This window comes from Nothobranchius furzeri, chromosome 1 (genome assembly GCF_043380555.1).
Source record: "Nothobranchius furzeri strain GRZ-AD chromosome 1, NfurGRZ-RIMD1, whole genome shotgun sequence".
Taxonomy (NCBI): domain Eukaryota; kingdom Metazoa; phylum Chordata; class Actinopteri; order Cyprinodontiformes; family Nothobranchiidae; genus Nothobranchius; species Nothobranchius furzeri.
Window position 1 is genome coordinate 64,896,031 of NC_091741.1, and position 24,382 is coordinate 64,920,412.

A 24,382-nucleotide genomic window follows, 5' to 3' on the forward strand; every position below is an offset into this window, starting at 1 on the left:
ACAGCAACCTGATACTTCCTGTAGTGCTCCGGTGTGCTGCAGTGGAGCAGCTTGGCTTCATCCTCATCACTGAAGATCAGCTGACACAGATTGCAGAAATAACCAACAACTGGGCGCACAAACTCTGCTCCTGCAACACAAAAACCAGAGGGACAGTGAACGCACCGCAGGAAGCAACTAAATAAACCCTCTAACCCAAAATGCCAGCCAAACTCCTTCAGAAAGATTGGCTGCTGGGAAGAAAAATACTAGACTTCATGAAATATGTGGCCTAACAAATCCTTAGTCCCAATCAGAAAAAACATTCATGAATGTATTTAATCTTACTTAAAAAAGAAAAAAATCTAGCCATTACAGATTAGTCTGCTTTCATCAACATGAACACACACAAATATTTTTTTTACCTTAAAATCAAGCGTCTCAACATTACTAAGACAAAAAGTGGAAGTCCACAGATGTGGTCTCAGGAGGTCAAACAGGAAACTTACCAACTGGTGTGGCAGGTTTCTTGGGTTCTGCTGGGCTGTTGGCTGGTGCAGACTGTCGATCCATGTCTGCGTTCTGAAAGCAGACCTTAGATCAGTCCTGCGCTGATGTTCGTGCAACTGAAGTTAAGCTGTGATCATGGAGGATTCAGATTTACATATTAAATTTTTAGAAAAAATTCTACTCATCAGGATGACCCAGGTGTTTAACAAGACTAACTTGATTTGTTCAAAGCAAAGATCACACAGGCTCCATCCATGCACTTTTTAAAATCTGCCTAGACCAAATATTAAGACCACAGGAGGACAAAATAAAGAGGAAGCAGTGAAATTACACTGCTTCCTAACTTTTGGCTACTTCTGCAGCAGAGCTCTAAGAATTTCTTCCACTCCTTCACAATAAAAGCCTCAAACATATAAACATAAAACATCTTGAATCTTTTGTGTTTTCTACTAAAACTTTAGGAGAGCCCTTTACTGACAGTTTAAATCCAGTTATAGGTGATCTAGGGTTTATGCTGTTGGTTTAACTCTCTAATTGACTTATTGGGACTGCCTGTGTTGCTTTCGGACATAAAAAAACGTCTAGGCAAACTAAATGACCGAATTAAAAACAGCTTCTGGAAAGATTAATATTAAAAACTCAAAAATCTGAGCTGCCACTGAATGCACCAGCATTCAATCAGCAGCTGTAACCAAACACCTGATGGATAGATAGTGGTCCAATCAGAACCTGTGTGTAGATAAAGTGACACAAATCTGAAACTGAAGATGAAACCCTGTTTTGGGTTTTTCTACAATTGGTATGAACGTTCTCTCAGCATCTACAACCCACCTAAAGGTCAGCGGCTTGGCATTCAAGCTCACCTGTTGTGGTTCTGGTTGAGATGTTTCTGTTTTCATCTTGGTGTCTGATGATGGTTCTTCAGATTGTTCAGCCTCCTGAGAATCGATGGCATGTCCAGTTCTTGCTCCTCGTCTGGATGTGGACTCTCTCTTATCTGTAGTTTTTTTATCCAGTTCCTTCTCTGAAGTTGTTTTGAGCTCCTGATCTTCAGTTGTTTTGCTTTTTGAATTAATTTTTGAAATGTTCTCAGCTGTCTCCATTTCTGAAGTCTCATCAGTCTTTTCCTCCAGAGTCTTCCTCAATGACCCCTCTCCCTCTCTGGAACAGGTCCGGTCTGGGTCAGAGGCATCAGATTTTTTCAGTCCTCTATTCTCGCTGTGGGCTGTGTCCTCCGTGAGATGACAGATCAGTGATGCGGAAGATGGGAAGGAATGGAGGTGGTGATGAGGTGGTTCTGACCCACTGGTGGACCCACTACTGGTTCTTGAGTTGCTAATGAGGACTGGTTTGGACTGGAGCACTCGGTCAGCTCTTTGAGACTCAGCAGGAGTTGACATCTCCACCAAAACCTAAAATACAGGGAAAGAGTCTGAAATCTCCCCAAAGAACCTGAACAGAACCAGCAGGATTCATTACAACAGAGATCTTTAGGAAATAAAACCTCTGATGGTACTCAACCAAAACAGGACCAATAAGGTGTGCATCAGAACGTCTCCTCTGGACCAGACCAGTTTCTGGCCTAACTTAAATGTGCTCCAGAAACAAATCTGACACTGATCAACAATTCTGAACATCTGAGTTCTTGGTCAAGAACAATTTGAGTTAGAAATCTCACCTTGGACCCATCAGAACCAGCAGCACCACCTGTAACAGAGCAGAATATCAGAGTGATTCAAACTGAACAGGGTTTTAGTGTAGGTCTACCTTCATCATCCCAGTCCACCTGATCCAGGGTGATGCAGTTCTCCAGGTCCACATGGAAGCCCTCATCCTACCCAGAAACAAAACATCAGGGATCAGAACCAACACTTGCCTTCAAATCCACTTTCTGTTTGCATCAGAACCGGTACTGGTCCGAGGCAGCCTGAAAAGTCTAATCAGACTGACATTAACAGCTGGACAAGGAGACACATCTGCCACTCAGCTCTGCAGCTCTTCAACATTTTAAGTTACCAAAAAATTTCAGACAAACCCCGGAAACACAAAACAAACAAAACCAGGTCAACCACTCCAACATAAACAACAAATAAAAGAATCAAGAATATTTTAGTCAAAATCAACAGAAAATCTGCAAAACTAAAAACACAACATCTCTACTCATCATTCTGGAACATGGACTAAACATCTGGACTAACCTGAACTCCCTTAACCAGCACCTAAACATCCGATAAGGATGAACTATGTTCTGAATCTGAAAGGTTGTTAAGTGTAGTGGTTCAATAGTTACATCTTACGTGAGAAACCATCAAAGGTGAGATTCCATAGAAAATATGGAATCAATTTGATGCATCCTTGAATACTACCTTTAAACAGAAGATAGGAACTTTATATTGCAGGGATTAGGTAACACTTCGTAATAACCCAGAGTCAAAAGAGAGCGAGAAAAGTGTTAAAGTTTAAGAAGATTTATTTCTAAACAATTTAAAACAAGGCTAACTAACTAAACACTGTGTGATGAATGGATCTAGGTGTGAATGAGGCAAGATGGATGGTGTAATGTGGAATGTTGTTATCAGAACTCTCGTTTCCAGAGAAGCATTAGTTCTGTGTGGGAGCAAATGTTTTTGCTCTACACTATAGTCGGAGTTTCAAAACCACATTCAGACACTATCTTGCCGTTCTACATACCCTTGCGGAGACCTCCATGTTCGATCCAGAATGCCAGGTCCTCGGACCCCCCTTTGGTACTGGAGCCGGTGAAACAGTGTACGGTACGACAGACTAGTCTTGGAATGCCTCCAGGTAAACAACTGTTATTGGACAGCGGGACCCTGAAGGGTCAGTGAGTTCAGCTTTTACTCTGAAGGAGCGTTGCATTCAGGTGGAGCTTGCAACTGGTTTTATTATCCAGCTTGTCAAGGTTCTTTGTGGTTAAAAAGTTACGAGTGGCCGGCTCTCAACTCTAGAACGTTTGAACTGAGTTAAGGGTGACGTGGGAGTTAGTTTCATAATTCAGATGTTTTGATTTATGGTTGAATCAGAATGAGACAACAAAAATAAACACCGCACAGACTATGCCATGGCATCAGAAAGCAAAGCTCTGATTGGAGACAAAGGAATGTGTCATGTGATCTTAACATTACGTGTGATCAGTCTAGTGTGTAGTTTAAAGTTATATTACTTATTAAAATACTATCATAGGATTATAAAATCAAGTAATTAATATTCTCATTTCACAGATTGATTTAACATTGAACTTTACATGATTATTTGGACTAACAAAGTTATTTGATTATTTTTTAATAGAGTTCTTGGTCTTCTATCTTGAGCTGTAGGGGGAGCCAAATAGCTAGTTAAGACAGTTTAGATAGAGGCATCAAAAGGCCTTGAGCCATATCTCAAAGAGTTTAGTTCTTCATGAGGAGAGAGGGGAAAACAGTCCCTTCATGACGCTACATTAGAAACAAACATTTTATTGTTCTTATGGAAAAGTTTAAAATAGTCATTTATTATGTCCTTAAAGGAACTCAGATCCTAGGATCCCAGGAGGGTTTAAGACCTAAACACCGGACGACGTCTGAGAAAGTTCCATCTGTGTGTTCTGAAAGTTTTACCTCATCCTTCTGGAGGTCTGAAGCCTCCTCTTCTTCTTTTTCCTCCTCCTTCACTTCACTTGTCTTCCCCTCCTCTCCACATTTCTCCTGACCAGGCTCAGTGTGTTCCGCCTCCTCCTCCTTTACCACCACAGCCTCTTCCCCATCCTGAGTTTTCATGCCTTTTACCCCCTCTTCATCTGGAAATGAGCATGTTGCTAAAAGTTCATATTTGAAGGCTCATTTGTGATCTGATCCGTGTTTGTTGCTACCTTGCTCAAGTGAATTCTCTCTTTCTTTGGAACTGTTTGTTTTCTCCTCCTCCTCGATTTCTACATCTTCATCATTTACATCCTCTCCGTCCTCTGCGATGACCTCCATCCCCTCGATATCACTGTCATCTGCCGACAGCCTGAAGGAATCAACACCTCCACTCAGAAATTGTCTGACCTGTAGATTCTGGTTCTGGTGTGAACTCAACTCACCCATCATCAACACACATCTGTTCTTCAGTAACAGGGACACCTTCAGGTTCAGATTTTATTCCTGCGTCTGCAGAAAGGGAGACGGCAAACATTTCACAAACCTCTAAAGAATCTGATTAAACATTGTGTTGCTGCAAATTTAAACAAGAGTTGAGTCTGAACCCAGAACCAGAGGAGACCTGGGTCCATCCTCACAGCTTCTACGATAACCAGGATGTTCTATACCAGCCTGAAGCTGCAGGTCAGATTATTTTGCTGCTATTATAAGAACTGAAGAAAAGTTGAACCGACAAGTGGGTCAAACCTCCCCCACAGACTGATGACTGTTGGATCTTCACCCTCACTGGTTCTGTGTTGTATTTAAATAAAGACAGAGTGACACTTTCATCTGAAGTTACAGAACCATTGGTGCCAGATCAGATTTGTCCACAGAAAAGGGTACCAAGAGCTCCTGTAACTACCGTAATTAGGTCATTGATTCACAACAAAAGGCAACAGACACCTTACCACTCCAAAGTTTAACCGTTCCTGTGAGATCTGGGTCCTTCTGAGCCACTGTGCATCGTCGCGATGCAAAGCCATTTCGGTTTAAAAACTTTTGCAGCCAACCCCTGCTAGCCAGAAATTGTTCGCCTCCATCACTCACTGTTGGGTATATTTCCACAGCTTTGTTTCGGATAATTCGTCTTGATACTCTGTTATGATTGTCCCTCATTGAATTGATCCAATCAGAGAGTTTTGTGTCCAACTCCGTGCTAACCTTTTTTCTCCCTCCTCCTGGCAGTCTTGCTCTCCTTTTGTTTGCTGCAGCTAGATCCATTTTCTGCTTTTTCCAGTATCTAATTCTTTTCGGGTCAATGCTAAAATGTTTAGCAGCTCGCTCCCCAGAGTGCTCTGCAGCATATTCCAGCACCTTCTCTTTGAAGTAGATGTCAAATTTACGTCTCTTCTTTGGCTCTGCAGCTGCCATGGTAAACGTTAGCCTAGCAATGGCCGTGTTCGAGATGAGCCAGTTCTGCGCAGATTAGACCAGCGGTGATCGGCGAGCAGTGCATGCCGGTTAAATTTAAAAAAAAAAAAAAAAAATTATATATATATATATATATATATATATATATATATATATATATATATATTTTAAATTAAATCCATCAATCAAACAGTCAAATACATACAAATATGGAAAATAAAATAAAAAAAGATGTAATACATACACAAGAGAGTAAAAGGAAAATTATCAAAAATAAATAAACAGAAATGAAGTACACACAAAGAGTAATTAAACAAGTACATTGAACAGCGTACAAGTATTCAGAGTTTTAACTGATTTTTTGTTCTGTACACAAGAAATGGTGGATATATACTGTTCCAGTTCTGTTCTTAGCACAGGAAAAAAAGGGTTTTTTATTACAGAGTTTAGATTTATGAATATGGAATTTAGCAATAAATAAAATCAAGTTTATCAGAAAGAGTGCATCGTTATCTTTACCACTACCTCCAAAACAACCAAAAATGTCATTTTTATAGTACAGGGAGAAATCAGGAAGAATGTTGTGAGTTAAGAATGAATTGACGTCTTTCCAAAACTTGTAAGTAAATTCCCATGTCCAGAATAAATGTGAAGTAGTTTCAGGGTGTAAGTTGCAAAATGAACACTTTACATCAATATCCTTCTTAAACCTACTCAAACCTACCTTCGTTGGGTAAAACCTGTGTAGAATCTTAAAAGAGATTTCTTTAATTTTGTTGGTTAAAAGAAACTTCTGTGGTAGGGACCAGACTTTTCCCCAGTCTACGTTATGTCCAAACCTGTCCCAATAGACAGTTGCAGATGAAATAGAGACCAAGTCAACCTGAAATAAAGATCTAATTTTGGAGTTCAATGTTTTAGAGGTAGAAAAACAGACTTTGCCTAGTGGAAGCTGAGTTAGATCCGAAGGTGATGCTGATAACGGAGGACAGACACAAGCCGTCTTAAATAACATACGAAGACCTGAAGGCACAGCATCAAATACTATAGAAAATTCTTTTGGGCTAATTGGAATTTTATATTTGGCAAGAAATTCTGAAAAACTGTATAGCAGTCCATTCTCATTAAAGAGCTGACTGACTAGTATAATACCTTTGTTGAACCATTTTTCATAAAAAAAGAGACTTGTTCTTATAGACAATATTATAGTTGTTCCAGATATAACATCTCTGTGGAGAGAAGTTGTGCTTGTAAAGCATTGCCCACGCTAAAAAAAAACCTGTTGGTGAAAGTTGGAGAGTTTAATTGGAATTTTCTGTATTTTGTAATTACAGAGCAGAATAAATTTTAGGCCACCTAATTGTGAAAAGACATGATGAGGAATGAAATTCCATATGGAAGTAGGGTTTTTGAGATATTGCTTGATCCAATTTATTTTAAATGTATTATTGAGGGAGCTAAAGTCTATAAAATTTAAGCCCCCTTTGTTGTATGAATTTAAAACTACAGACTTACGGATGTAATGAGTTTTTTTTTCCAGAGAAAATTAAATAACATCTTGTCAACAGATTTACAGAAGGAGTTATCCACGTGTAACGATTGAGCAGCATAAGTTAAACGAGAAATGCCTTCCGCTTTGGTGATCAGAACTCTGCCTTTCAGAGAAAGATCTCTTTGCGTCCACCGGTCGAAAACCTTCTGAGTTTTTTCAATGAGGGGAAGAAAGTTTAACTTCCCTCTGGCTTCTCTATCTTTAGTGATATGAAAGCCGAGATAAGTGACTGAGACTTTTACAGGAATATTACAGATTACAGGAGCAGAGCAATTATTCACTGGCAGCAGTTCACATTTGTTCAGATTAAGGATGAGGCCAGAAGCTTTGGAAAAACTACAAATAAAGTTAAGTGCAACTGAAACCTGTGAGGCATCTGCCAGAAACAGAGCTGTGTCATCTGCCAACTGACTAATTAAAATATGATTATTAGCAATACTAATGCCTTAAATGTTACTGTGTTTAATGTGCAGATTAAGAAGTTGGGCAGCAAGAAGAAACAGATAAACAGAGAGGGGGCACCCTTGCCGTACTCCCCGCTTTAAATCAAACCTTGGGGATGTGCCATTGCTTAATTTGATAGAACTATTTCCAATATTGTACAAAGTTTGGACAGATTTACAAAAGAACTGACCAAAACCAAACTTTTTTAGGGCTTCCATTATAAAATCATGCTCCAGGGAGTCAAAGGCCTTATAGAAGTCCAAGAAAAGGACGAAGCTATCATCATGAACTAACTCAGAATAATCTAATAAATCTAATATCAATCTAACATTATTTGAAATATGTCTATTACACATAAACCCAGACTGCCTTTCATCAATTATAGAGTCAAGCACTGATTTCCGCCTCTTAGCAAGTATCGTCGCAAAGATCTTATAGTCATTGTTTAGTAAAGAAATAGGTCGCCAGTTGTCCAGTAGGAGGCAGTCTTTCTTGGGTTTAGGAATGAGAGCAATTAATCCTTGAGCTAATGTAGGAGGTAAGGAGCCTTTGAAAACACTCTCAGCAAAAACGTCCTTTAAAAATGGAGCTAGGCTCTGAGAAAATTGCTTGTAAAATTCTGCAGTAAAGCCATCCGTTCCAGGTGATTTGTTTGTTTTTAGCTGGTTAATAGCATTAGTAATTTCCTTCAGTGATATAGAGGCATCACAAAAATCGGAGTCAGCTTCAGAAATCTGATTAATATTAGGGATAGAATTAAAAAAGGTAGAAGCTTCTTGAGAGCAATATCTTGAGCTGTAAAGATCACTATAAAACTTGGCGCAATACTGAGAAATTTTCTTTGGGTCATCAATGATTGTTCCGTCAATTCTTAATTGCTGAATGGAGTTAATTTTAGATTGCTGCTTTTCTAGGCTAAAGAAATATGAAGAGTTCTGCTCGCCCTCTTCGAGCCACTTGCAGCAAGATGTAACAAAGGCACCTTGCGCTTTTCGTTTATATATCTCATCTAACTTGAGCTGCTGATTGGTTAGCTCCAACTGTTCTGACTCAGTGAGTGCATCTAATGACTTAGAAGTTAGGAATGCAATTTTAAGTATAGTGTCATTTCCCTCTAATCTCCTTTTTTTAGCTAAATCACTACTATATTTTCTAAGGAATTTCGCAATTTTGTACTTCAATAACTCCCAGTTAGTGCTAAAGAGATTTTCATTTTGAGCTTTGTCCCAATATAGTCGAATGAAACTCTCAATCTTAGAGGTCACTTCCTTGTGTTTAAGGACTGTACTGTTTAATTTCCAATAAGAGGTTTTAGGAGGACCAGGAGAAAGAGAAGGAATGATAATTTGAATAGTCTTATGATCAGATAGGGGTGCTGGTAAAATATTTGTAATCAAATTTTTCAAATCCTTGGATATAAGCCAGAGATCAATGCGAGACTGCTTTGATAAAGTTTTGTTGCTCCATGTACATGACTTCTGTAGCGGGTGAGTATCTCTCCATGTATCGGTTAAATCAAAGCTTTGTAAGAACGTCTTCACATACATATTAGAGGAGTCTTCATTCCTTGAAGGCAGCCTATCCAGGCGATTACTTAACACAGAATTAAAATCCCCGCCTAAAACCATAGAAGCTTTTGGGTATTTAGATAACTAGTAAAGGAGACGTTCTTCCAAATTATCAAAAAAAATAAAAATAAAAAAACAATGTTCTCTGCTTGCGAATTGAAGCCATAGGCATTAACTATAATATAACTTACACCGGCAACCTCTAGGACTAGCAATATGTAACGACCGGTTTTGTCACGTTCAGAATTTAAAACTTTTCCACTAAAGCGGTTTTTCAAAATACAAACACCGGCTGAACGCTCTGACCCATGAGACAGCCACAGGTCGCCCCCCCCCCCCACTGTGATTTCCAGAAGTTGGTGTCCTGTTCAATTGAATGCGTTTCCTGTACAAAACAAAAGTCAGTATTAAGTTGTTTGCAGTATAAGAATATAGCTTTTCGTTTTAGATGGTTTCTCAAACCTCTTGTGTTTAAAGAGATAATAGACAAAGACATAAGGAAAATAAACAAAGACAATAGCAAGACCAGAAAAACTAGCATGTATGCGAAAATAGATAAAGGTCTCAACAAAGCACCAACATGGGTCTGAGAACAGCAAACCTTATAAAAGATTGTGAACATGTGCTACCAAATTCAAACAGGCTGTAAACATTACAAAAATGTCACTTAGCTAGGAATGTCTATTCAGCGTCTCAGGGAGGAAGAATCTCCTTTCCGCCCACAAAGGCGCGACCACCTACATAGAAAGCCAGCTTGCCATCTTTCCGTGCCTGGTCAACAAGGGGCCACAGCTACTTCCTTTTCTCCCTGTCCTCTTCTGACAAGTCCTCCGCCAGTTTCAAGCTCTTGTTCTTCAGGAAAGTGGAGTTTTTGGCAGAGCGCCACACAGCATCATGGTAGTACCTGGAGATAAAATGTATGACGACTCCTCTTGGTTGATTAGCACCGGGCTTCCTAGGGCCAAGGCGGTGAACGACATCAATGGCATCTGGAAGCTTGGTTATGGCCTCAGGGAGCAGACCCTGGCATATGTGAATAATCTCTCGTCGTAGATCCTGCTGATCCTTCTCTTCTAAGCCGTGGAGCTTGAGATTCCAGCGTCGGGAGTAAGCCTCGAGCTGAGAGACACGCTGCTCTGTCTTATCAGAATTAACTTTGCAATCTTTAAACAGAGTTTCGCAGCGGTCAACTCTCTTTTACTTCTTTTACTTCAACACAAACAGCTTTAAAGGATTCTTTAACATCTGCAATTTGCTTGGTTTTCTGTGACTGCCAGCTTCACCTCTGCAATCACTACGGAGTTGTCACTCACCAACTTTTCCAATGCATCTGACCTGTTGTTTATCAGCTTTGTGAGGGAGGAAAGCTGGGAGAGGATTGCATCAGTTGTCGAGTCTTCCACTCGTCTCCATTTAGGTGCAGGTGAGTTGACCGGGGTGACAGGGAGAGGTGGAAAACTATCTTCCAGTAACGAGACCTTCGGTGGATACGCATCTGACTCGAGATAGTCGTGCATATTGTCAATTGGCATGTTGTTGGTCTCCGGCAGCTCAGCGGGAGCTAGCATAGCAGCCTTGTTGGTAGAGCATGTACTGATCAGCACCTTTTTTACATCGCTCTTCCTCTTCTCCTGAGGTTTCATCTTACCAGCAGACGTAGCCATAGTGCAGCCAAACAGACGCGACAGATAACTAAAGGCGAAAGTTCAGTTTGTTCACTCTCTAACTATATAGAAAACAGTTCGGTTTGCGGAGCTCAGCGAAGCACGTCCACTCAAGAGCGCCATCTTGGTCGACCCCCTGCCGGTTAGATTTGTGTCCGACTTGACGCCGACTTGCTCTGCGTCATGCATACGTAGGCAACGATAACCTCGTGAGATCAAGGCGGCCGCAGATTTTGGAGCAAGGCGCTGCAGTTGCTCTCCACCGGCTGCAAAACCTAGGGGATGACGGGAAACGCCTGGCTCTCACCTGATCTAAGGCCTAGTCCACACGTAGCCGGGATTTTATTTAAACTAATATCCGCTTCTCCAAAAACTTGCATCCACACCACCTCGTTTAAAAAAAAACTGTCCACACGTACCCGGATAAATACGTTGTTAAGGACATGCCAGACCTGTAGGCGGCAGTACTTCCCCCGTTCTTAACCTCGCCCTTCGTCCGTGGTCTTCCGCAAGGAGCAGTAATTCCGCTTGCAAAAACAAACAAGCAAAAAGCGCTTGGACAGTTGATGAAGCGAGCGGAGCTCTGAGGGCATCCATGCTGTCGGCTAGTGTAAACACAGGTCGCACATGTGATGTCAGCATTTTTTGTCGCGGAAAGTGACGTTGCGGACCTTAAAACTCCGGTTTTGTCTGTCCACACGCAGACACCCAAAACGGGGAAAACGCAGATCTTCACTTTGGCCGGAGTTTTTAAAAAGATCCGTTTTCATGTGGATGATCCCTGGCTACGTGTGGACAGGGCCTAAGTTCTGACTGGTTCATATTTTGATCCAAACATCCGGTGGTAGAACATGAAATGTTAGTTGGTCACATGGTTTTTATATATTGTCTGGTTTCATTTAAAAAGCACTGAAAGGAAGGTTCAAGGAAGAAAAGAAAATTTCGACTTATGTATATGTAATTTAGCAAATAATATCAATAAATTAATCAAATAAAAGTCAAACCATACAACATTCTCAAAATTTGAAAGCTGTCAAAACCATAAACTTATGTTCCCTGTTCTATATCATGTGATTCTTTGTTAGACTGTTTTGTTTTCCCATAGAAACCCCCTGACATTGTGCTTGTTATTTCTTTGTAGTTGTATTATGTGCTTTGTCATTAAAGCGTATTCAAGGAGAAAAAAAATGTTAGTTGGTCGCAAGTATTCTGTAAATCATGCTATGTTGATGATGACAACAATATAGGCCATAAAGAGAAATGTGTTTTGTGTTCTTTTGTCACGTTTCCTATGAGCACACTAAACCTAAAGCTGATAACCTTTACTTATTATTACAGTCAGGTCTCCATATACAATATATGATATCCACAAGCATGTGAGGATGTGTTTCAGCTGCAAACAGGCACCAGAATTAAAATAAATAATTAAACAAGTATGAACTCTAACCGACTCTAGCGCGATATCTTCAGCCATTGTCACCCCCGAGCTACACATGTAGGGAAATCTGTCCGATGTAAACGCCGGCTTTCAGCCGCTCCCCCTGCTGCTTCCGTCTGCTCTCATCTGTTTTCCAGGTGAGGCGCAGCTCAACTCGAACCATCAACATAAATATACTGGACAATTCCTTTCCATAGGCTCCAATATCACGTTTTTGAGGCCAAATGGGAGGTAGCCACCACTGCCATTTTGACCGTGTCACAGGTTCCGTCAAGCCCAGACAATTCCAAAAAAGGGAAGAGAGGAGGAGCTGAGGGTGGGACTGTAAGGTTGGGATCAACTGACGACACCCAGTTGAACTAGCTACAAGCTAACCTGAAGCTAACCCTGGCTAACCCAAAGCTAACGCAGAGGTGGGAGCTAACCTAATGGAGATAGCAACCTAGCTACGGAGTTAACTGTGCACAACACCAGAGCTTCTGAGTCAGAGATACACCGGGATGACCGCTGGGTAAAACCGGGTGGAACACAGAGGTCTACGAGACCTCCACAAGCCGGCAGCCGCACAGCAGACAAGCGCCGCTGCGATCTGAGATGCGCAGAGCTGCCACTGGGGAGAACCGGGTGGAAAGGTTTCCATTCCAGAGCTCCACAAGCCGGCAGCCCGCGCATCAATCAAGCCGCGATCTGACAGAGATGCGCCGAGCTGCGGGGGGACCCAGCCGGCAGCCCGCGCATCAAACAGAAGCCGCGATCAGACAGAGATGCACCGAGCTGCGGGGAGGGGAGAAACGGGTGGAAAACATCGGTCTCCCGAGAGCTCCACAAGCCGATAGTCGGAACCCAGCTCCACCAACATGTTATATTTCAACCCATTTTCTAAAGTGCAGCATTATGTTAAATGCACTTTACCCTATTACATTTAAATTTCATTGTTAAACAGTACATGTTAAAATCTAAGCTCAGCTCGGCAGTAACCTAAAATACATAAATATAATTTTACTTACCGAAAAAAATGAAGTGGAGACTCCTTGGACGCTCTATTAATGCAATTAATGCCATAGCAAGTCATTCTGTCCAACAATTGCACAAATGATATCCAAAAAAGAATACACAAACACAGAGACTCAAAATGCCAGAGCAGTTTCCAAGCCAGACCGAGGCTCTACTGAGGCCTTTCCACGGCAGTTCTTGTCATGCATCCATGTATGTATGTCTGATCTCAGAATTGTGTGCACTGAAACTCAAATTTCCCTCTGGGATTAATAAAGTATTTTTGAATTGAATTGATTCATTCGGTACAACGAAGGTACTATGGGACTTATCGAAACGCCCCTATGAGCAGCTATCAAACCTGGCCTGAGATTGCAACCTAAGATGGCAAGTCAGATCCAGCTGAGAGAACCGCATGGGCCACCGAAGAGGCCAAAACATCTAAGAGGTAAAACCTCACAAAGGTGTGGGGTGTAGCCCAGCTTGCAGCTGAGCAAATGTCACCAACTGAAACACCTTTAAACAGCGCCCAAGAAGCAGCCAGACCTCTAGTCGAGTGTGCCCTGACCCCTAGGGGCAGCTGGTAGCCAGTGACCTTGTAACACAGGGAAATGGCCTCCACAATCCAATGAGAAAGTCTTTGCTTTGACAAAGCTTTACCCATGGAGGGTTTGGCAAAACACACAAACAGTTGGCCTGTTTTTCTGATACTCTGAGTGTGATCTATATAAGACTGCAGAGCACGAACCGGGCACAGACAATGCAGTCTCCTCTGCTCCTCAGAGGCAAAAGGAGGACTACTGAAGACCGAAAGCTCTATGGTCATGGAACCGTAGTTGAGCGGGATGACCTTAGGCAAATACGCAGCATTCGGATGCAGAGTGACCCTAGCTCCAGCTGATGACATTTTCAGACAGGAAGGGTGAACTGAAAGAGCATGAAGGTCTCCCACCCTTTTAGCCGATACAAAGGCTGAAGCAGAGCTGTCTTATAAGACAGAAGCGTCATACCGATCGATTCAATAGGCTCAAATGGGGGACCACACAGGGCCTCCAGCACCAAAGCGAAGTCCCAAGAAGGGACAGACGATTTAATAACGGGTCTCAGTCTGGGAACCCCTTTCATGAACCGAACGGCTAAAGGGTGAGCGCCAGGAGAAACTCCATTAAAAGATTCATGGCAAGCCGAAATGGCTGCCAGGTAGACCTGTAAAGTGGAGAATGACAAGCCATTGTCCAGCAGATCCTGTAGAAATGACAGAATGTCCACAATGGAGCTCTGTGAGGGAACTACTGACCTGCTTAGACACCACACTTCAAAAATCTTCCACTTATAGGCATATAAACCCCTAGTGGAGCATGCTCTTGAGCTCTGAAAAGTACTCACCATAGCCGGGGGAAGACCTTAAGCTAACAGGTTGGATCTTTCAGTAGGCAGGCCTGCAGCTTCCACAGATGGGGGCGCGGGTGCAGCACTTTCCCTTGTGTCTGTGACAGAAGGTCCTGTCTGATGGGGAGCTTCCATGGGGGGGCTATCATCAGACTGATGATCACCGGGCATCAAGACTTTGTGGGCCACTGAGGGGCTACTGAGGGGCCACCAAAATCAGAGACGTGCTCCACCTAAGCACTCTCTCCAGTACTGCTGGAATCAGTTCCACCGGTGGAAAAGCGTAGAGGAGAACATTGGGCCAAGTTGCGCCAGAGCATCCGATCCCATTGGAGCAGTCTGATCCGTCAGGGAAAAGAACAGGGGACAGTGTGTGTTTGTGCGCGACACAAACAGATCCACTACTGCCCTGCCGAACCTCAGCCAAATCTGGGACACCACCTTGGGGTGGAGCCTCCATTCTTTTGACAGAGGTCCGCCCCTGGAGAGCAAGTCTGCCCTGTGGTTTAGGTACCCGGGGACATAAGCTGCTCTGAGAGACAGGAGATTCAGATTGCACCAGTGCAGCAATGTGTGGGTCAGATTCAGTAGAGAAAGAGCTACTGTGCGGAGTGTCAGTCTGGCTCCCAGCTGAAAGCGCGCTAAGCAACTGAGTATCGCGGCTATTCGCTGGTCCGAGAGACGCGCTCTGCTTGACCGAGAGCAAATTTACAGCCCGGGGAAGGAGAAACTCTGACTCGGAACTAGAGAACTCTTTCTGTAGTTTGCAGAAAACCCCAGGGCTTGAACGTGGGAAAGTACCCGTGCAGTGTGAGTTTCTGCCTGTGTTCGGGAACTCGCTACTAGAGCCCAGTCGTCTAGGTAAGCAAAATCCGGATGCCCTCCTCCCTGAGGGGGGCTAGTGCGGCTTCAACACAATTAAGGTGCAGAGAGCTAGAGCTTACCCAAAAGACAGAACCACGTATCATAGGCCTTCCCTTCAAAAGCAAAGCGCAGGAACCACCTGTGATCGGGATGGATTCCCGCCTGGAAATAAGTATCTGTGAGATTGATCATAGTAAACCAATCTCCGAGACTGACTGTATCCAGTAGCTGTTTGAGTGTTGGCATTTTGAACCTGTACGTGCGCAGTTACTTGTTTAACACATGCAGATTCAAAATAGGGTGAAGTCCACCCCCCTTTTTCGGGACAACAAAGTAGCGGTTGTACCAACCTTTGTTTTGTGTCCTCGACAGGGACCGCTCAAATAGCTCCTTTCAACAGTAGAGTCTGAATTTCCTCCGGTAACACGACCGCAGCGTCGGTATTTACACGTCTGCACAACAGAGGGAAATACGGGCGGTTTGACGAGGAACTGCAGTCGGTAACCCATGGCAACCTTGCGCTTGACCCAGGGGGACACTGCGCATGCTTGCCAGAGGTGAACTTTCACCACGAGGCAACCGCTCAGTGCCATGATGGGGGAGCTGCTGCCCTCTAGCGGAACGGGAGGCTTTCTGAACATCATGTATGCCACCGGAGGAAAGCTGCTGTTCTCCAGCAGAGCGGGAGAACAGCAGCTTTTCCTGCTCCCACAGAAGCTGATTGCACACAGGATTTGATGTGAAAACTGAGCTGTCGTTCACCAGCGGAGCGGGTTGACGCAGCTTTATGGGGCCAATTTAAGAAGCATTGTAAAGACATCCACACATCTTTGAGTGCAAACAGCAGTCTTTATATTTGTTTATGTTTACGTTTATTTATTTAGCAGACGCTTTTATCCAAAGCGACTTACAATTTATAACCTATAGGGCATGTTGTGATCTGTGGGGGAAACCGGAGTATCCGGAGGAAACCCATGCATGCATGGGGAGAACACGCAACTCCACGTAGAAAGGCCGCAGCCGAGTTTCGAACCTGCAACCTTTGTGCCGCGAGGCAACAGTGCTAACCACTGCGCCACCATGCAGCCCTTTATTACATTTGTGTGAATGTTTTTGTAAACAGTACAACTCTCGCCCCCTGGGGGCAGTAAAACTAAGTCTCTTTGGACTGCGGGGTTGAACCGTAGCTGAACTGGTCCATTTCAACCATGGAAAACTGGGGTTTTGTAGTCCAACAGGGTCCAAAACCTGAACAAGGTCGGTCCCGGGATCAGGACGACTGAGGTTTCTTTTTGTGGCTCACAGAGCATTTCTGTGAGTCCCCAGGAGGGCCATTACTCCAGGCGGAGTGGCGAGGAGGGAATGACGGGGTCTGAGCTGGGACCGAGCCCTTCGCTGCCGCTGGCGAGGATGATCCCTTGAGGTGGAGGAGGAGAGATCAGGTTCTTCCTGTCAGACCCAGATGCCATGCGCCACCCTTCCCGCCTGGGGATGATGGAGCGTAGCGCTTCAGTCTGTTTCCACTGGGCCTCGAACTTTGTCTGAATAGTGTCGAGGGACTGTCCAAACAGACCACTGGGTGCGACAGGCTCGTCCGGGTAGTTAGCCCTGTCGGGTCAGCCACAAGTGTCTCTGAGCCACTACAGTTGAGGCTATACCTTTTCCCAACAGCAGGGCGACGCCTCGGGCCGCTCGCAGAATGTAGTCCGACGTGACCCGTATCTCATTGATGAAGAGGGTCAGTGGGCTGTCGGGTGGGACCCTTGCTCCAAGGTCTGCCAGGCAAAGTGCTTGGTAGGTCTGGAGCACGGTGGAAGAGCTGAGGACATGGGCAGTGGAGGCCTGAGCAGGGTAAACCTTCTCCAATTGTGCAGCTGAGAAGCGGCATGGCTTGGAGGGTAATTAGTTTGTCCACAAACTTCGTTATTGCAAGTCGGGGCCAGGTAAGCCGCGAGAAGGGGCTCCATCGGAGGGAGGTTAACCAATCTTGCCCTTTCTGCGCCGTCGAGGTCCAAAAACTGACTGTAACCCGGGACCGTGCTGCGGGTGGATAGCAGCTTGGCCCAGGATGCAGTGAGCTCAGCCACAAAATCCAGGTACAGTGGCAGAACGTTCTTTACCTCCGCTGGTTCCGACAACACACCAGAAATCGGCACGTCGCATATGTGACGTCACCACAAAAGCTACTCTCCCCTAGCTTAACTGCTACTTACCAAATGACCAGATTTATGGTGGTTCTTTCCTCCTGTGGGAAGGACTTGATGTTTTCTAAACTTACAGTCATTTTCCCTCAGTTTTCTTCATGTCTGGTTCGATGACGTCACTTTCGTGAAGCACATTTGTAGTGCTGGACTTATTTTCACACAAAAATAGCATTTCCGCCTGTTCGTAAATAAGCGTGTTCTTGGTATGAAAATGCTTCTTTAAAATTCATGGACATCATATGTGAAATCCATTGCACATAACAAGCAAAATTAGAAAATAGCGTTTTTAGCCCCATTGAGTTGCATTCATTTTTTTGATCTTCCGGGGACCAATGGTCCAGAAGTAGATGGGCGTGACTTGGGCTTCCTATACCAGTAATGCTGATGCCTGCCAAGAAAAAAAAATTATGTGCTGTTTCTAATAATAGCCCGGACCTTTATTTACCCCCGATGACAGCGAGACCGGCTAATGTAGGAGACCTGGCCAGTAATTGAATACAGGCTAATATTAAGAGGATTTACAGTATGTAGAAAACACCCGATGATCCTAAAGTGGTTCCATGTGCGAGTGTGGAGTCTCCTTGTGTCCCTGTGACAGACTGGCAACCTGTCCAGGACCAGGAGCATGTCCAACTCTCACCAACTTGCTCCACCATGATCAGGATCAAGCAGAAGATAGACAGAAGAAGAAGAAGAAAATATCATTTCTATAGAGCCTCAAGAAAAAAACTACGAGGCGCTTCACAAAAACAAAAAATGTAAAAATGTAAAAAAGCATTTAGAAAATGTTTAAAAATACATTTAAAATGAGCAAAAATAGGCAATTGTGATTTAAAAAAATGTTAAGAAGGAGAGAAAGTGAATAGGAAAGAGGGAAAACTGGATCCTGAGGAAGGTGGAATAGGTGGGGAGAGCAGAATAAAGAGAGAGTGGTGAAGAAGGTCATACAAAAGCCAGCTTGAACAAGTGAGTCTTCAGCTGCTTTATAGAGGAGACCACTGAGTCCACTGATCTCAGGCTCAGGGGAAGAGAGTTCCAGAGTCTAGGGGCCACAGCAGCAAATGACCTGTCACCTTTGGTCTTTAGCCTGGTGCTGCACAACCAGTAGGCTTTAATCACTGGACCTCAGGGACCTGCTGGGGGTGTAGGGACTAAGAAGATCACCAATGTAAGATGGTGCTGGTCCATGTAAGGCCCTATAGACCAGAACCAAGATCTTGAAATGAACCCTGAAGTTGACTGGCAGCCAATGAAGCTGGAGGAGAAGTGGGGTGATGTGGGTGTATTTGGAGGACTTGGTCAGAAGCCGAGCACAGGCATTCTGAACCACCTGTAGACGGTTCAGGGAGGTTCTGCTCAGACATGTGAAAAGAGAGTTACAGTAGTCTAAGTGTGAGGAGATGAAGGTGTGGATAACTGTCTCAAGTTCAGAGCGAGACAGAATGGGACTCAGCTTAGCAATGTTCCTGAGATGGAAGAAGGAAGAGCAAACAAGAGAACTGACATGAGAATCCAGGGTGAGAGCTGGGTCAAAAGTCTCGCCAAGATTCCTGACAGAAGGTTTGGTGTGAGAAGCAAGCTGACCAAGAGAGTCTCTGACTTTGGGAACCAGCTTGTCTGGGGCACAGATGAGGATCTCTAAGTCTAAGCAGGTGTGTAACAGCTGCAGCTTAGACATCTCATGGGGCTTAAAGGAGATGTACAGTTGGATGTCATCTGCATAAAGAGACAGATGATCCTGCTTCGTTTTTATGAAAGAGACGTGTGTGGAGATGTGTGGTGTAACCGTCCGGTCACAGATGTTGGTTTTGTTTTGCTCTAAGGTTGGATAAAGTTTGAGTCAGGCTCTGTTGTCTCACCTGGTCTCTCAGAGTTCTCTTTAGATTGGTTCTGCTTTGAGATGCTGCTGGACTCTTCTTTGCAACTGGACGTTGTTTCTTGAATGGATTTGTCTCCAGAAACTTTTCTGGTCTTCTCATCTTTGAAGTGCTTGTCTCTGGATCTGGACCGGGTTCTTTTGTCTCTACTGATCTTGTCTCTGGATCTGGATCTTTTGTCTGTGGACCTACACCTGGTTCTTTCATCTCTGTTGATCTCGTCTTGGGACCTGGTTTTGGATTCATCATCTCTTCTGGACCGGTCTCTGGACCTAGACCTGGTCCTCCGATCTCTGCTGGACTCACTGCTCCTCGTTGTAGTCTTGGTTGGTTCCTCTTCGTACTTTTGGGCCATTGAAACCCTCCTGGGGGACAGAAGAGAACCGGACCTTTATTACCAACAGATGAGTGGATCAGAATCAGAGAGACGGCTTCATGTGGACCTGGTCCCACTCACATGAGGCTCTTGTACTCAGAAGAGAAACTGACACTGATGAGGTCATTATTGATCCTCAGAGTGTTGGACGTGTAGTAATTGACCAGCTTCTGGGCGTCAGCAGAGAACTTCATCTCAACAGAGGCCTGAAACAGTTAAGTTAGAAAAGTTTAGAGCCAAGACCCGTGATAGAGTTCAGCCTGCAGGGTTCTGGGTTGTATAGAACCAGGATCCATCAGGTCAGCTGATAATAGGAATCAGTTTTAACTTGAAGCTACGGCACTTCTGAGATGATGTTGATTAGACAGCAGTGAATAAATTATGATTGGGTTCAACTTATAAATAAAGCTTTGATTGATTGATTGAACAAACATGAAACATTCATCTAAAATGGGTGTGGTATCGGATAGGAATGGGCGATATGGCTTAAAATCTATATTGCTGTAATTTCTGCAGCACATGCGGGACCGATGTATATCACGACATATTCTTTTTTTCTGTTTATACATGTAAAAATTAGGGCTGGGACTTGATTAAAAATTTTAATCTAATTAATTACAGGGTTTGTAATTAATTAATCTAAATTAATTTCATTTTAATCGTTCAGCAAAATGTGCTCTCAAAGTAAAACTTTTAATTAAAATTATGAGACAGAGAATCAAACATTAGACATGGTTATTACTGTAAACTAAAGCTTTTAATAAGAAATGCAGTTTAATTATTCAAATGTCACTGTGTGATATGAAACAAAACCCAAATCAACTAAAAATTATAATTACTAATAGAAAACACCTGCAAAGGGTTCCTGAGCCTTTAAATAGTCTCTCTGCCTAGTTGAATGACTGAAATAAATTTGACTTTGCACCAGATTCTAATTTTTCCAGTTTCACTTGTTTGTATAATTGGGAGTTTTTATTAGCATTTCTACTCATAATGTAGTAAAAACACATAAATAATAATCCTTCAAAATGACAGTAGAACAGGCACAAATATGATCTAGGACTTAAATGTACTAACTTTTAACACCAGAGCAGGCGTGGCATATTCTGAGAATAATCAGGAACACTAACTGGTTCCAGTTGGATGACTGGAGGATGATGGGAAGATAAATGACCATGGCGAGGAAATAATGATCTGACGAACAGGTGAGCGGACCTTCCTTACATGGGAAGTCCTGATGTCACGTTAAGAAGGGGAAGCCGCAGACCCGCAGATTCACGCCTGCAGCAGTGAATCTGGTGTGATCTCCAGCCTGATCACAACTTTCTCGTTCCTCGCTGCCCCTGATACACTTAAGCATCCGCCCCTTAGCTGATGACAGCTTCACACACCTCGCTGCTTAATGATAGTAATGCATGTGATGTTTAGACAGAGACTCGTCTCAGAAACATATAATTCCCCGACAGAATTGTTTAGAAAATCATCAGAAAAGTTTCAGAGTGTTTCTGTTTTAACTTAAACTTCTGTTTTCAACTGTAAGACACGTTGTCTGTGATTGTTTACAGAGTAGTGAGAACACGGAGCGTTCCCAGTGGCAGCCAGGTGCCTCGTTTGTCTGACTACTTTCATCAGGGTATATACAGCAATCCTTAAGTAAAATTTACTACTTTTTAATACTTTTTTTTACTACCTTCAGAATTTTTTTAAAACCATGACAACACTAAATTGCAAGTGTTAATCAGCGACCTATTTACACATATTTTAACATATATAACATACAAAAAGCATAGACTTAGAGACTCACTGATGTTGACAACGTATTGCGCATATTTATTTTACTTAGAAAATATGCCAGGCACTTCTTTTCAGCGGTTCAGACAGTTGACCACGAGGCCTGAAATGATGCAGAACGACCACTGAATATGACGTCATCATAATGTGACCGGATATGCTAAAGTAGGGCTGCTCAATCATGGCAAAAACAATAATCACGATTATTGTGACTGAAATTGAGATCTCGATTATTTAAGACGATTTTTCAATTTATGTAGATTTTTTAAATTTATTTTTATTCAGTCATAAAACTGCTCAGGGCACAATCAGGGCAAAAATAAACAAGAAACAAGATGATCACTAAAAGAACTCCTGATTCCCAGTATAAAAAGACCAATATACTTATAGCTCATAGTTTATGACCCAAGGGCTGTAGACCTTGGTTTAACTCATTTAAGTCTAACCCGTACAGACTCAAATACCAATATCTTGCAAATACTGACAGCAAGAATTATACAGTGGCATTTATAACAAATAAATGCAAATAAATTGATGTTCACAAAATGTTGCATAACATTTATTTAGTCATGTCAAGGTGCTGTAGGAGAGTGCACTAGCACCGTGTCCTCAGATAGATTAGTTATTATTTATCAGCGTGAGGAACTTATTTCTACCTTATTTATAAACTATTTATTTACAAGTCCATCAGTTAATGTAATAATTGTCCCAACCACAGCTGCACCCCCCACCCCCCAACCCGGTCTCACAGCAATCGGGGCAAGCTGCACGTGTGTCTAGCGCGCCGCACGCGCACATTTAGCCGTTTTTAGTGGCTCAGGAGCCCGCAGGTGCGGTGTGTGTGTCACTCACTCTGGTTACTCCAACAGGGAGCCGGCTCCGAGAGCTGTTTCTTTAGCGACTGACACATCACTTCATCATTCCCTTTCCTAATGTCCTGAAGAACGGTCCGGAGCGCAGGCGGAGTGTTTAGCTAACCTGCAGCAGGAAATGTCGACGACAGTTATCCAGAAAGTAGCTAAGGGTTACCAGAGATGTTTCTGAGGTGTTCGCTAGGTACTTTTAAGATTTAAAAAGTCAAGAAGGGGGTCTGAAAAGCTGCTAGAAATAGCATCAAAGTCGCTAAGTTGGCAACGGAGCGCTTCATTTGTAACTCAGGGCAGCTCAAGTGGGAGGAGCAAATAATCGGCTTGTTTTATTTTTATAATCGTTCAAAACATTTCATTCGGAATATATTTCTATGTCGATGTTCAGAATACGACACTTGATAGTCTGAAAAAAATAATACCTAACTTGGAAAAAATAATACCTCTGAGACCAAATTTAACACTTTTAATGGCCTTAAATTTGACTATTTTTATTTATCACTTTTTAATACTTTTTAAAACCCCGCGGACACCCTGTTTCATAAACTACTGTTAGGGCACAGAATTATTCTGTCTGGTGCTTTAAGCACTGCAGATGTTACGTAAATGTTAAAAATATAGCTTACCGCAGGGATTCCCAGCTGCCGCTAGGGGGTGCGCGAGGTGAAAAGTGTAATGGCTGCGGAACTCAGAGAGGTCTGTCAAAAGTCACCATTAGCGTAGCCAGAAACTCATTTGTGGGCGGGCCTAAGAAAATGTATGTGGGCCCAATAAACGTAATTGAAAACAAGTATATTTTGCTTGTGTGTGTGTGTGTGTGTGTGCGTGTGTGTGTGTGTGTGTGTGTGTCCTCCGCACATGCCCTAGCTCAGGGGTCGGCAAGCTCTGGAGACGCATGCGGCTCCTCCATCCATCTGATGCGGCTCTCTGTGCTTGTAAAATAATGAATAGATATTTAAATAAAATGCTTTATATTTTACTGCATTAATTTTACATCTGTATGCCAATTCTAAATGTAAAGATTGTCTGTAAACCTGAACAGGTCCAACCCGGTCTACTGTGTGACCGGGTTGACGCGTCACGCTTGTGCGTAATCATATAGACGCTTTCTGAGCTGAAGACGATGTGAGATTCTGGGATTCTCAACAGACGCCACATTGGAGACAGGAACAAGCACAATTCAGCCAAAGTTTCATCATCAGGGAACATTTTCTAAGTGACAAGTCTCTCTGAGAGACCGGGTTTGGAAAACTCTCGCTTCAGTGGAAGGAATCTTCCCGCATGCGCTCTGGTTCTGCGACGTGTTCCAAGCCCCTCTCCACATCTTCAGCTCGCTGTGCACCTTATGTACCCGCTGACTGAGCGGTGTCCAGCTCAGATGTTCAGAAGGGAATCTTTTCTTGAGTGATTTAGCTACATCTGCGATTTGCGAAACGAATACAGTGTCAGTTCGTCTGCATGCGTCGGGGTAATTTTTTCTATTCTTTCAACGTCAAAATAAACGGCCAAATACGGGAACTGTCCGGTCAACACAAGCCCTGCTTTTAACCGTTATGTTTTCTTGTGAAAATTGTTGCAAAGAGATATAATTTAACTTGATTAACACCAGAGCCAGGCGCACTGCGCCGTTATCTCCGTCGCTGTAAATGAGGGAAAAACAAATTGATCGGATCCTTTTCTGACCTTCCCCACCTACAAAGTTTAATTACAACAAGCAAACGTGACAGAGCCTGGATTTGTATTCTGAACAGTCTAAACATGTATTTAAAAGAAACGTATGACAAAAGTGGCACCTGCTCAGTAAAACCACCAACAG

The 24,382-nt window shown here is 43.2% G+C and overlaps 1 protein-coding gene across 2 annotated transcripts in view; it reads right to left on the minus strand.

Moving 5' to 3' along the window:
• The window catches only part of matr3l1.1 (matrin 3-like 1.1), a 37,812-nt gene that overhangs the window by 191 nt on the left and 13,239 nt on the right, over positions 1-24,382 (minus strand). For both annotated transcript variants that reach the window (XM_015952383.3, XM_015952377.3), the window contains exons 10-19: positions 19,991-20,115; positions 19,516-19,898; positions 4,571-4,637; positions 4,358-4,497; positions 4,107-4,285; positions 2,257-2,323; positions 2,168-2,196; positions 1,353-1,901; positions 489-561; positions 9-130 (exon numbers count right to left, since the gene is read on the minus strand). In XM_015952383.3, the coding sequence (XP_015807869.3) occupies positions 9-130; positions 489-561; positions 1,353-1,901; positions 2,168-2,196; positions 2,257-2,323; positions 4,107-4,285; positions 4,358-4,497; positions 4,571-4,637; positions 19,516-19,898; positions 19,991-20,115 (1,734 nt within the window). The remainder of the gene's footprint in view (positions 1-8; positions 131-488; positions 562-1,352; positions 1,902-2,167; positions 2,197-2,256; positions 2,324-4,106; positions 4,286-4,357; positions 4,498-4,570; positions 4,638-19,515; positions 19,899-19,990; positions 20,116-24,382) is intronic.